The 15166-nt window shown below is 32.1% G+C and overlaps 1 protein-coding gene across 1 annotated transcript in view; it reads right to left on the reverse strand.

Annotated features, from left to right (window-relative positions):
• LOC132741544 (protein sidekick-2-like) overlaps window positions 1-14163 on the reverse strand; it is a 70462-nt gene extending 56299 nt beyond the window's left edge. Inside the window, exons 1-3 of the mRNA XM_060729733.1 lie at window positions 14038-14163; window positions 13718-13819; window positions 7324-7549 (exon numbers count right to left, since the gene is read on the reverse strand). Of these exons, the coding sequence (XP_060585716.1) occupies window positions 7324-7549; window positions 13718-13819; window positions 14038-14163 (454 nt within the window). The remainder of the gene's footprint in view (window positions 1-7323; window positions 7550-13717; window positions 13820-14037) is intronic.
• Between the last annotated feature and the right edge of the window lie 1003 nt (window positions 14164-15166).

Raw genomic sequence — 15166 nt, forward strand, 5'->3', positions numbered from 1 at the left:
TTTACAGCGGAGTCCTTTTAAAGGCAAAAGTACAAAAACTGTCCTGAACATATTATGAATCCATCGATGTTATTTTAGAAATTCACTATTTGTACATGGTCTCTAAAAATAAAATTGTTTTTCCCTGTTCCTATGTTGTTTAAATCACCTTCATTTTTAATGTAAAATTCGACACACACTAAATGGCCAATCTTCCTTTTTTCTAGTTTTTAAATGAACTAAGACATAACCGTTTTCATAATTGTTCAGGACTCACTCTGCCATCAGCCTATTTGTTGCTTTTTTATACAACCTTTTCATTTGACTAATGTCTAGATACTTTAGTGGTTCAGTGTACAAAATCACAAAAATGCAGCAAGTTTTTCAACATTAACATTCTGGCCTCATCGAAATCAATTTCATTCTGATACGTTTACTGTCTTTGCCATTAAAATCATCATCAACATCATTGTCATCAGTGATTGTCACCATCTTACATTTATAGTCAATAGTATAATCAGGAACAGTAACAAAATCATGATTATCATCCACCTTGTACACATTCTTTTTTGTGTCATTTCATGTTTTGTGCGAGAATTTCATGGATGCAAATATAGAATGGATATTCGTTTGCTTGAGTAAGTATCCAATATATTTCACCGAAAAGTGATTTAATCTATAGATATTTCGCGAGTGCAAAAGGCAAGCATAATGCAAACATGATTAAAAAGAAACCATAAAGTTAAACCCTTTTGAAAGTTCGTAATTTTCTTAATTTTTCACTTTAAAGAATCACGTACCGAAAAAAATTGAGAAAAATGACAGTGTTGAATATTAAAATATATCATTCTCTTTTTTAAACCATTGCGTGTTTTAAAAATTTGATCGCTGACAGGGAAAAAAGTATTTTAATTGTACTCACGGGAAAAAAAAGTAAATAAAAAAAATTTCTAAATAGGGGATTTTTTCATTTATGCTAGAAACCCTTGTGCTTTGTGAAAATAAACTAAAAGACTTGATGACTTTTAATTTTTAAATAGTTTTTGGGGGGACAATTTTAAAACATGCACTAAAAAACTAAAACAATGAAGGGGAAAAGTATTAATCACCTTCCCCATGACATTTTTAAAGGGCATTTTTATCAACATTTTAAACGGGTTTAAAAAATTTTGCAGGGCATTAAATCAGGGTTATTGGGTTTTGGGTTTTGTGGGCGCGAAAATTTAAGGGGGTGATGCTATTTAAAAGCTGTTTTTGTGGGTTGGCTTTTAAAAATTTTACCCTTCCGTAGTGGGATTTGATAAAATTTTTGATTGAAGTAAATAACAGCTGCATTTATGTAAGATAATATCGCCAAAGATGCAGCAATAATAATCATGATGATGATGATACACACATAAGTTTCGTCAAACCAACAGCTATTAAAGTTATATGTTGGAACCAATCTAACTGTAAGTATAAATCAATCAGTCATGTATGTATAAGATAAGAAATCATGTAAAAACTATGATAATAATATATGCAACAAACACACTCTCACACACACCAACACGCACACGTACACACGCACATACGCATACGCACGCACGCACGCACACACACACAATTTATGATAAAGCTTAAAACTGAACATATCAAACATATTAAGAGCACGAACAAAAAGTTTTTGAACTGAAGGTGATTGTATACATCATTTCCTTTTTCGTTTCGATATTGACAAACTGACCAACGCTTCAGTATAATGCTACTAGGGGAATGAATAAAGCAGTTGCATTAGACGTCACATAGAAATTGTGGACAGTATCTCTGTCAATAATAACAAGAAAAAAATATTCAGGGTTCAGATAACATTTCTTCTGGTCATAATGCCAATTGTACTAAAATATATTTGTTTCTTCTTTCTAATCTTATTTGAACCATACTTAATTCGTCTGAATGGTCTAATGCATCATTGTTCATATTAGCTTTTTATTAAGGATTTGATCATATACATTGAATTGTATATTTTTATCTATATACACAATTTTCTTGCTGAAAATATATAGCGTTGTATTGCCCTTGACATATTTATACACATAAGACCAACACAACGAGAATGTATTAGAAAAAACAACAAAAAACAAACCACAGTTCTTTATTAAGTATTTAATTGATGAATAAAAAAAAACAACATTCTCTGTTACATGATTCTTTTGTCTTATTTTTTTCCGTCCTTCCCAAACTTTGCATCCTGAACAAAGTTTTATTCGACAGCAGCATTATTAATATCATTAATTTGTTTTTCACCTTTTGTTTAAAAAAAGCAGTTAAGTCATATTGTACATATATTAAATATTTACCTTAAAAAAGGCAACTAAGTGTTCAATGTGACAATTTATTTAGGACACGTTAGCTTTTGGAATAATGTACGGTAGACATGTGTCCTTCTTGCAATGTTTAGAACATGCATGAGTTGCAAGAAATACTGGTAGCCAATATAAACATTATAGACACTCTATCAAAAATGTTGTTTGAATCAGTATTTTGCCAGATTTATCGTTTGTTGTAATTCATCAGACTCAGGCCAGATCATTTTATTCCTATTAAGTTTACATATATCTATATAAAAATATGTTTCAAAGAAACCACAAAATCTATTAGATTTTACATAAATAATCTGCTATATGCATATCTAAACTCTGATTTACCTAGAATGCTAAAAGTTAAACTCAATGCCTTTCACACATAATAATCTACTTCTGCCCTTAAAAGTGACCAGAGAATGTTTCATTGTATTTTTATCATTTCTGTTTTACTTTTAAATAAGCAAGTCATCTTTGAAATTCTTGTTGTTTTTATTATGTCATGTAATATTTCAAATGAAGACATGAATAGCATGGATAAGCCTGTCCGCCTGCTTCTGCAGATGCTAATGTAAAAGAAAATGTTCATAAGCGCTATTCGTGCACAAAAGTTTAAAGTATATATTAATTTTAAATCGGTTATTCTGCGTCTTGTTATCACTATTCCGTTAAATGAAACCATTGCTTATGCGATGCTTTCCGCGTGCTTGTGTGACGTCATTTGATAATTGAACTGCATGGGCAGCCATTGCATTAAGGTATTTTTACATAACGGCTTGAGACACATAAATTAAAAAAATGCGCGTGATCAGGGGGATATGTCCGTTAATTTTCTCCTTCGTTAATGTATTTTTTTTGTAGAATAGCAATTTAGATTAGGAAATAATCTTAATTTTTGAAATTCTAGCGTTGTTACATTTTGATAATATTATAATTGAAAAAAAAAACAATAACAAAAAAACAAATAATTAAGGTTGCATTTTATTAATGTAACAATATTTCGCCGTAGGCCTGAAAACAACCATTTTACAGTTTCATTAATCTTTTTTATAGTATGGTTGTAAATATAATCAAATGTTGTTGTTAAGGAATGATGATTTTCCAAAGGAAAACCCAACGATAAAACTAATGCTCGTATACTTATTTAGACATGAAACGGAAGTCTTTAAATAGCCATTTTCTGATGATTCATTGTACTCTTATGCGGTCAGGCAATAAAAACGTCAGTGTTAGACTTATAGTTGTTATCTTGAACACGGCGACTGCTCGAATACGAGTGTGGAAACAAACTGTTACCATTATTCATTGTCCGGTGTACTCGGCATGTCGAGTATAATAACATCCGTTACATAATGCGGACGAATACTGATTTATTCGAAATGCCATTTTTAAAACCCATTTTGAAAATGGTTGTTTTTTTTTTTTTTTGTTTTTTTTTTAAAAAAGGTGATGATTTTTTCTATTCTTAATAATAAATATATTGTACTGTTGTTTTAAGCTGTTTAAGGTATTACCATCCTAATGCATTTACCTTTGAAGAGTATTCAAACAGGCTAGAACTACTTTTAACTACATTGAAAATGAGGGTTGTGGGTTCAATCCCCAGAAGTGTCAAATTTTTTTCTTTCTTTTTTTTTTCTTTAACATTATTTATGTATCTCTCATGTCCCATTTGGAAAGAAAAACATGTTAAATTTTGATTTTTTAATTTATATAGGTATTTATTGGCTAAATTATGCTAAATCTAGTAATAAATATGGTACCTGATATTTTCAAAGTGTAATAAAATCAAAACTAGACGGTAAAAGTATTTCATATTTTACAAGATCAACCAATATACTTCTTTAAAAATTTAGGGAAACTTTGAAAGCAGGCACTCATTTGAGTAAAGTTTAAGGGTTTTTTTTATTTAGGCTCCCTAAGTAGGAAAATGGTCAGACACATGGTAAAATGGGTGGGGTAGGGTAACAGTTTTATACAGATTTCATAAATTTTTAGTAGAAACCATAATTTTGCTTATATGGATTGTTAGCTGAATGGTACTTTATGTTTCTTACCAAAAAAAAATGGGATCACATTTTTCATTAGAATGTTATTGCAGATTATTTGAAGGTTCCTCATTTCTAAAAAGGGCCCTCATAGCATTCTAGCTTGAGTTCAGAAAAGTGGCCATTACTTGATTTCCGTACGGTAAACTGTGTTTAAATTGTACATACAGGTATACTTTAAGGTATATATCTGACCTATGATGTCAATTTTTAGTTCCTTATAGTGCCAATTAGGGTCGTAATACCTTAAGGCTTTCCTACTCTAATAATCTTCGTCTTTTTACGCCTTATTTCGTACATGGTCGGGATTCCGCGCTTTTCTGAGTACCGGCGTAAACTAGATATGATCGGTCCCGACTCCGCTGTATTAAAGACGTAAATATCGAGAACCAGGCAATAGCCTCGTTTTCAAATATGGAACATGGCTGCGCCCGTAAGAGACAAGTACGGACAATTTTTCAAGTTAAAACGGGGTGTTAGTGATAAATTACGGACTAATAGGAATATTATAGAAGAACACAACTACGTTGTGGGTAATCCGAACACTTCAGGTGACATCAATATTCCAGGAATATCGGAACAAAGGAAAACAAACAAATTTTTCAACAACAAGTGGAGAGAAGGTAGACGTGTTGTTGAATTTGGTGTTTTATTGGATAACCTGAAGTTATGTAAAGAATGTCGGTTAGGGCCTGTGCCTCTTACCGCATATAATGTAATTTCATTGAGTAACCCTTTCATATACTTGTTACGTGCCAGGCGCAACTAGAACAATTGAATTGGGTGTCACGGAATGAAATTCACCTTTATGCATTTGGAATATTTCATTAAGATTGAATTATTCTATATTTTTTGCATACTAATAAAGTATATAAACGAAGCTGTAAATTCAAGAATTTGATGTCACTTTTTCAAACATCACATGTATAGAGTTTGTACATTAAAGTGTTTACAGATATACATGTATAGTTGCCATCTGTTTAAAAATTTATGTTTTAATTGAGAGAAGAACAACTTTAAAATACCTTTCACAAAAGAAATATGTGCTTATTGTACCCTAAGATCGCATAGTATTTACATGAAATGTTCAAACTCTACTTACTTTAAATTACAACATCGTTTCCTGTTAACGTACAACATTCATCAGAGTAAAATACGTAGACACTCTAACATACAGCTCTTCCGAGAATGGACCATAAGAATTTCGGTATTTCATCATGATTAAAATTTGTATTTCGTTTGTAGATACAAAACAGAAGATACTGTATAACTTAATTCCTTTTTAAAATTCGCTATTTATTAGAGACTTATAATACATTGTGTCTATGTATGACTATTTTTGATGAGAATTTGTATCACTTTTGTTTATTGACATAGAATTGTGTTGTTTTTCTTCTTTAATTGTATAGGTTTTAGATTAAAATAATTTGTATTTGAATGAATTTCTTTATATTTTTATAGGTTGTGTTTTTGCCCTTCTTTATCTTGTTTTTTTATCTATGCTATCTAAGAGGGGGGTGGTATTATCATTTAAACTTTGCCTTTTCGGAATATACTTGAAATGCGTGGATCGTTTGAAGTTTAAATGATTTTTGTATTTTCTGATTGCAAGATCAGTAAATACATAGCTAACATCCACGGTCTAACACAAAATTTCCTAACAGACCTAACAACGCAAAGTAGTTCTCACTCAAAACTGCTTAAAAACCAGCAATTTAAAAGACAGAATAATTTTTAATGTATGCATTTAACGAATTACAGTGCATTGAAAGTTCAGATTAGTCAATAGAAATATGAGGTTACAATCACAAATTTCGCGGATGAATATCATTTTAATCAATGAAAATGCTATCTTTAGCTATGTCGATTACTGAATTCTCCAGGGCGTAGTATACAAATAAATCTGACTGCCGAGTAGTGGAATATATACATACTGTTTTGGCGAGAAGATTTTCGCTTAATTATTTTTATCAGTGTTAAACAGGTTTATCGTGAACAAAATACCTCGAAATTGATAAGGATTACAAACACGAAATGGAAATTCTCAATTTAGAATTACAATGTATTTGATTTTATTCAGGCTACATATTACGTATTACTTCACCGTGGTGCAGGGGTATCGCGCTCGTATCGCGCTCGTTTAGAGTGTGAGAGGCCTAATGTTCAAATCCTAGTCGAGGCAACTTTTTTTTGAAGTGTATTTTTTAAGGAAGTAGCCACGATATGCAAGGATAAAGTGTGGCTGTCATAAAAATGATTTTTATGTATCAATCTCAAACTGTTACATAAAAAAATCTTAACGCAGTCGCTGCGTAAGATGAATTATAGTATATAAAATAAACCTATATAGGAAAAAACATACAGATAGTCAGTATGATTTAGATTGCAAAGATCAGAAAATACCACAGAGCTTGCAGCCCTTTGATTGTTATTATGTTCTAATACTTATAAAAGAGGTTGAGCACAAATATAATTTACCTTTATTCTCAACGTCAGATAAACTATAGAATAATTAAAGTCATATATTTCAAAAGATTGTAATTATTTGCCGGCAGAACAATGATTGATCATTAAAATTCATGCTATGAGACAAAAATACCTATATTATATAAAGACTGTCCCCTTCTTTGAAAAAAATTAAACTTTTCCAATCCATTCTGAACGATATTTTTATAAATAGTATCGTTACTCACTTAGAGCATTTCTTTTTTTTTCATAGTAAAGTATAAAACTGAATACAGTCATGGCAAAATGTCATGTTTTTTTTGTATCTGCTCCCTGACTGTTTACACTTGGATAAACATAGTGCCACTTTATTTATTATTGTAATTGTCAATTACCTTTATTTTAAATTAGAAGGATAGAACAATGACTTATGATTAACCCCCATCCATTCTATAGCTCTAAACGAGTTGAAATAAGCTTACTATCATAAAAAGCATATGGCCACTTACCTTTTACTGTATAAACATTACTTGAGTTTACTACCCATTTTAAATTGGTCGGTGTATGAGTCAATACAACTCTGAAGGTTACATTTTTTTTTTCATTTCCAGATGCCTCTATGTGATAAAACCCACATGTCTTTTTAGCATTTCCGTCATCGTTGCAATTTGTACATGATTTGTCGTACGTGTCGAAAGCTGATTGACCATATGTATATTTTTCTTGGACTTCATTCTGAAATATGGAACATATATTTTGAATTAAAAAGTACTTTCTGACATAAATTTGTAAGGAAAATCACTATTTTTGAATCCAGTTTGTTGATTGTGTAAAGTATTTATCCAGGAAAACAACACTTGTTTAAAGTAGGGATGTCATCTGGAGCCGAAACGGCCATCCGGATATCCAAATCAGACATCCGGATACATCTTATATTCTTAGTTGGCTGATATGACGTAACCATTTTTTCGCGACCTTTTACAAAGTGTAGTATTTCGTTTCACTTCCTTTTTAATTGAATGTTACATTTAAAAAAAAATTCTGTATTGATTTTATTTTTTTTCTATGTAGAATATGGCTGTTATCGATAAATTAAGTGCGTATGATACTTACGATTTCAAATGAAATGAAAATGAAATTCATCGCCGATTGTCTCAATTCCTCAATTAGTGCTATAATACACAATAACACGTGCTCGCATTTGTGAAAACAAAATAACACCCGTAAAATATAAAAAGTTTCCATTGTTCAATAACACGCATACAATGTACACACGATGACCTTTGACAGGTGTGTAGCCGGCTTTTCTAAAGAATCTGCCAATCTTTGATGTTTACCAATGTGTACCCCTGGCTGTTTGATTCGAATCATTAAAGAAGTTGCCGAAACTTACATGAATTACACACATGTTAAGTGTTCATAAGTGAAAAAAATGCACATGTTTGATTAATACTAAAGGAGAAAGTTTTTTTGTCGGATAATTATCGTATCAATTTCAATAAAAGCTGTGATAATTAAGACATTATTATTCGTAAATGCATTTCTTGATTTGCTTATTTTATTTCTGCAGATTTTTCATTTTCTCAAAATAAGAAGTCGACGGGTCGGTAAGCCGAAATATATGTAAAAAAGATAGCCCATTTAAATATTTAAATTTGGACATCATAAAATGTAACATCGTTGCCGATGACAATCGCACGGGACGTAGAATATTCATCTTGAATCCTACAAAACTTAAATTTGTTTGGTGTTTAATATAGATAAACAAAAAGTGTCATACCCGACTCGTTCGGATATCCGGACTCCGAATGACATCCGTAGTTTAAAGTATGATATTTGGAGAATATACTTTTATTTGCTAACATTTTTTTTGCTATCTAGTTTATCAAATGATATACTGACTATGTGTAGGGCGAATAATCTCTACATCTCTGGAAAAAAACACTTTCATAAGCAGTTCGTATTGATTTGATAGATTGAATACTTTATTGATTACAGACAATCATGGGACGTCCGTGGCCGAGTGGTAAAATTCGTTGACTTCAAACCACTTGCCCCTCACCGCAGGGTTCGAATCCTGACAGGGACTTTGGATTCTTTCATGTGAGGAAGCTATCCAGCTAGCTTACGGAACGTCGGTGGTTCTACTCAGGTGCCCGTTCGTGCCTGAAATAATGCACGGAAGGACACCTGAGGTCTTCCTCCACCAGTAAAGCTGGAACGTCGCGATATGACCTATACTGTGTCGATGTGACGTAAAACCCAAATAAAACAAACAGGCAATCATTAATTTGCTTTTGGGTTTTATGCTTCATATGTATTCTATGTAAAAAACATTTGTGCTGCGTTTGTAAAGACTCTAGTACCTTTGTAGAAGAGGATTTATTTGTTTATCGAGAAAGTTCAGGGCCTCAACGGGGAATGAAGCCTACTAAACAATATTTCAAGCGAAGTTTCTAAGCTCTAGGCCTTGCACTTTTTCAAAAAATACGTAAGATATTTTCTTGTGGTTGCTATGGCAATCAGATTTCTGCACGGAATAAAATTGTCTGAACATTTTTGGAACATCCATAAATAAGCAATGTATGCTGAGGTGAGCTAAAAGGTTTTATTTTTCAAAAACAAAAATAATGAAACTGATTCCATTTGGTCTTCATTAAGGCCTGTCATCCTAACGTTGACGGGCGATTGTTTCGAGCATCGAGAAGTAAGATTTCGTACTTAAATCAAAATTACAGAATGCTAGCAATGCTACTTGGGTTAAAGCAAACCGTGACGATACCATTTTGCAGGATATTGTGTGGCTTATTTGACTCAAAAAGATCGAAATTATCATTTCTATGTTAAGATTTAACGGGTATATAAAAGTCCAACGTTTTATTATTTAGTAAACCTTTGCACCTTCCATGTTTTAGACACCTGATTATAGATGAACTTACATATAAATGTAAAATGAATGTGCAGAAACTTAATTAGAAACCAAAACTCAACGGCCATTTATCTTAAAGTATAAGCAGTTATCGGATATTTTAACTTCAAAACATAAGCCAACCCAAACCACAGTGATTACAAAGATGATAAAAGTGCTGATATTTCCTCTTGCATTTTGTATAACGTCGCAATTACAAAGATTTCGGGATATATTCCTTTCGTTTATTTTTTTTTTTTTTGAAGCCATGCAAGATGGATGAATGCCAACAAAAACTATTGTCCGCAATGGCTGATAGACATGACCGACACGTTTGTTGAATTTATTTTATAACACGAGAATAAACATGTAATAAAAGGCTTTTTTTTCTTTTTCATATTCATTAACCTTATGCCCTGTTGAACGTTTGACTGGCTTTGTTAGAAATAAAGTGTTTTTTTTCCTTTTTTTTTTTTGTTATTCATTTCTTGATTGTTAACATTTAAAAAAAATAAATTAAAGTGGAACATCAACGTAATCTTTTCCTGTGAATATTACATAAGCTAATATTATCAAGTAATACATGTTATATCACCATTTACAGAATAATATAAATATATAAGTAGAATGTAGTTAATTATAAACAATTTTAATTATAAACAATGTTTTAGAAGACATTTTTAGAAGTCTAAGAATCTGACAAAGAAATAAGCAAATGTATATATGTACATAATTATTAATGTGCCTCTATTGTGCCAGGTCAAGGTCACACGTGGACAAATGTCAGACACTACATGCATTACAATGAAGGTCTATAATACATCTAAAATAAATTCCTTTAGGCTTGGCGTAAAGTTCTGACAACTTACGTAAACGGTATACCACTCGCACGTCACGTCCGTATATCCGGAAATACAGCCAGTTGTTATCGAAATGTTACCGTTAGAATGGCTTAAAGTTGGCTCTAAAATCGATTTAGAATTTAATGGATCAAAGTCTGAAATTTATGATGATATTTGTTAGTTAATTAAACGATTTAAACATCTGATATTAGTCAGCAAGTAGCGATCGAATTCAAATAAAATATTATATGCTATAAATGTTTTTTTTAATAATTGTTATTATGTAATTACTTTGATGCAACCTTTTCACGTCATGAAAAGATATAATGGTAGATATCGATGGCTGAACGCAACACCTGTCTAACTTGATTTTTACAAAATTTTAAGGAGGCTATAAAAACTTCATTAATTCTATAAATAAGACATTTTTTGTTATTATTTTTAAATTTTTATATCCATATATGTTGAATTTTTAGTTAAAAGGAGTTTCATATATTAATATTGTTAAATAAAAAAGATATTTGAAAAGATATGAATTAGATCAGTTTTCCATTTATAAATCACCAAATTTCAATGATAAATATTCAGCAAAACTGGTCTAACTTGACTTAGCCCTATGTTGCATTTACAAAATGGGTTCAATAAGGCCAAAAGACTAAACAACTAAAACTATCGCTGAATGCGATTCATACCCGCACCAATGTCTTAGACAGAAGATGATAAGGGGATAATTTTAGTGGCACAAATACATATACATAATAAGAAATTATCTCTGCTGAAAAAAAGACTAATTGTACTGTTACTAGTATAAATATATATTGTTAAATCATGTTCGAAACATTTACACATAACCTTTCATTTTCCAAATTACTAAACATATTCTAAGTCAATTTTTGACCTTAAATGTGGCCTTGACCTTAAGCTGGCACAAGGGTAAGATGGGTTCTGCACATTGCCCAGTTGGGGTGAACATTTGAGTAAAGTTTGAAGATAATCCTTCCATTAGTATAGAATTTATAGAGCGGCCACGACATATTGTCTAGTATTGATTGTATGTAATTTTAAGGACTTAATTGGGGCATAACTTTGTCAAAATGCAATACAGAGTTATGAAACTTGACCTGCATATCTTATTTGTGACACCTCATATATCTCTAAAGTTTCTAGCCAATACCTCTGCTAGTTTCAGAAATATTCAAGTACATGTTAACATTTTAGAGTATTTTCCAAGTCAATTTTTGACCTTCAAGTGTTTCCTTGACCTTTAGCCGGCACAAAGGTAAAATAGATTCTGCACATAACCTTGTTGAGGTGAACATTTGAGTAAAGTTTGAAGAAAATTCTTCCATTAGTATATGATTTATAGAGCGGACACGACATATTGTCTAATATTTGATTGTATGTAAATTTGAAGACTTAAAAAGAGGCATTACTTTGTTAAAATGCAATACAGAGTTAGGAAACTTGACCAGCATATCTTGATTGTGACATTTCATATATGTTTTAAGTTTCAAGCAAATACCTATTCCAGTTTCAGAAATAATCAAATACATGTTAAAATTGAAGAATATTTTCTAAGTCAATATTTCAAGTGTGACCTTTACCTTATGTCGACAAAAAGATGACAATGGTTCTGCACACCCCCTTGTTGAGGTGAACATTTGAGCCAAGTTTGAAGAAAATCTTTCAATTAGTGTAGGAATTACAAAGCGGTCACGACATACTGTCTAATATTTGATTGTTTGATATTTGACCTTCAATTGTGACCTTGACTTTGAGCTGACACATGGGCAACATGGGTTCTGATTATCCCCTTGTGGAGGTAAACATTTGAGCCAAGTTTGAAGAAAATATTTCAATTAGTGTAGGAATTACAGAGCGGACACGACATACCGTCTAATATTTGTTTGTTTGATATTTGACCATCAATAGTGACCTTGACCTTGAGCTGACACATAAGCAACACGAGTTCTGCACATCATCTTGTTGACGTGAACATTTGAGCAAAGTTTGAAGAAAATCCTTCCATTGGTATAAGTTTTATAGAGCGGACACGAAAATGGAGACGGACCGACCGACCGACGGACTGACCGACGGACTGATCGACGGACGCGACAAAGCGAATCCATTTTAGCCCCCCCCCCCCCACACACACACATTTTGTGATGGAGTATAATAAGTGCTAAGGTTGAAAACAAAGATGATATAATAAGAAAAAACTGTAACTATAACCATACCTTAGTATGTTTTTTTAAAAAACTTTTCTAAGGAAACCGACATCTTAATTTATACACAATTTACAACTATTTGCATAACATACTAGAAATCAGACAATCATAAAAGTCAGTTGTTTTATCACATAATTTAAAAAAAAAATCTAATTATAAAGTTTCAGTTCGGAATGAATGTTTTGTAGACAAGATTTTTTTAAATAAAGCTTTTATTCAATGTAACATCAAAATTGAAGCACATACTCATAACTGAAAAATAGAAGCATGTATAGAAAACTCGCAATTCTAAAAACACAGGCAATATTATTCAATATGGACCTAATTTTTGCCTTTTGGATCTTCATTTATATTTTCAAGTTTATTTATGTAGTCAGAATTTCAAGAAAAATGTTAACTTTAGGAACATTTTGCATAAACCAAGGTTATCTCTCCAAGTCGCCAAAGAAAATTTTTTGCCTCTCTTTGTAATTAAACTTGGCATGGCACTTGTATCTATAGCTTTGTCCACCTTCCTTTGTCATCATCCGTTATACTAATTTGTTTGTCAGATTTTTAAACATAAGTTTTTTCCCGTATTCCTATTACAGTTATTCATTACATTTCTCTTTTATCTATTATCATTCTTACTTTTTTATCTAATATTTCCCCATTTAATAACTATTTTCTATAGTACATAAACTATCATTTAACCATTCTCTACTTGCAAGCACTCATCACCAGCATAATGATATCAACGCTCATTTCATCTTCAAAATGATCAACAGCATTTTTATCACGATCATCATCCTCGGCTTTTATATAAACAGCATTGCCTCCACTAGCCCTTTTTAACCAACATTACTATTCTGAGTACTCATCTCAACACCATTATCTTCCTCAACACGTATATAAGCAGCATTGCCATCAACTTAGATCGCATTACATCAGTATTGTCATCAATCACACTTTTATCACCAGCATTGTCATCCTCAGCATATTCCCCTCTAACTATAATTATAATATCACCAATATTGTCCCCATAACCCTTATAATACCAACATAATGTTCTCACTATCAACTATAATACCACCAGTATTGTCCCAACAAACCCTTACAATACTTTTAATATCACGAACAATTTGTCCCCACTTAAACACTCATATTACCAGCATTGTCTCCACTATGATATCACAAGCAAGTAGTTATGATATATCTAGAACTGTCCCCACTAACTATAATATAATCAGCATTGTCCCAACTAACCCGCATATCACCAGCATTGTCCCAATGTACTATGATACCACCAGCATTGTCCCCAGTTACAATGATATCACCAGCGTTGTCCCCAGTTACTATGATATCACCAGCATTGTCCCAACTAAGCCTCATATCACCAGCAGTGTCCTCATTTACTATGATATCACCAGCATTGTCCCCAGTTACTATGATATCACCAGCATTGTCCCCAGTTACTATGATATCACCAGCATTGTCCCAACTAAGCCTCACATCACCAGCTTTGTCCTCATTTACTATGATATCACCAGCATTATCCCCATTTACTATGATATCACAAGCATTGTCACAACTAACCCTCATATCACCAGCATTGTCCCCATTTACTATGATATCACCAGCATTGTCACATCTATGATTTTACAAGCATTGTCTCCACTATTACCCTCTTTATCAGCATTGGTCCCACTAAATAATATATATCACCAGCATTGTCCCCACTTTTTTCTTTCACATTTCTTTTCTTGTTGGGTTTTATCTCGCACTTACACAGTAGAGGTCGTATGGCAATAATCCAGCTTTCCCAGTGGAGAAAGACCTCAAGTACCTAAGTTCTGTTGCTTTATGTTTGTAACATCCGAGGTTAGCTTATAAGGAATTTACTTAGCCTGTAAGGAATTTACACCGGAATGTACAGACCGGAATATCTAACTTGAGGGTAATTTTTATAGTGGTAAAGAGACACTGCCGAGTTTCCGTTACACAGTTAATCAAGAGCTAGATATTCCTGTATGTGACAATAGCTTGTTTTTGATTTTTTTTTGGCATATTACATATTGGTGATATTTCATAAAGAAATTACGATAACTAATATTTTCATTTAGCACTTTTCTCGTATAGTAGCGTTTTACTTAACAACTTCATTTGTAATGGCAAAATGATGACATCTTTAAAACACAATTCATTCATAAAAGGCGCTTGAGAATGACATCATTTAAAAAAAATTGACTTGTCTTACATGGGGGATGTAAGACAGGTTTTTTTCTAGCACCGATGTAAGCAGTAAATAACCTTTTCTGATATGCAAGAAAAAATCTTTCCTGTTTAAGCAACATAGGACCTCAAGTGTATTGGTGTGCTCTAAAACCAAACAAAC

Source organism: Ruditapes philippinarum, unplaced genomic scaffold, assembly GCF_026571515.1.
Source record: "Ruditapes philippinarum isolate M1 unplaced genomic scaffold, ASM2657151v2 ctg696_1_1_1_1, whole genome shotgun sequence".
Taxonomy (NCBI): Eukaryota; Metazoa; Mollusca; class Bivalvia; order Venerida; family Veneridae; genus Ruditapes; species Ruditapes philippinarum.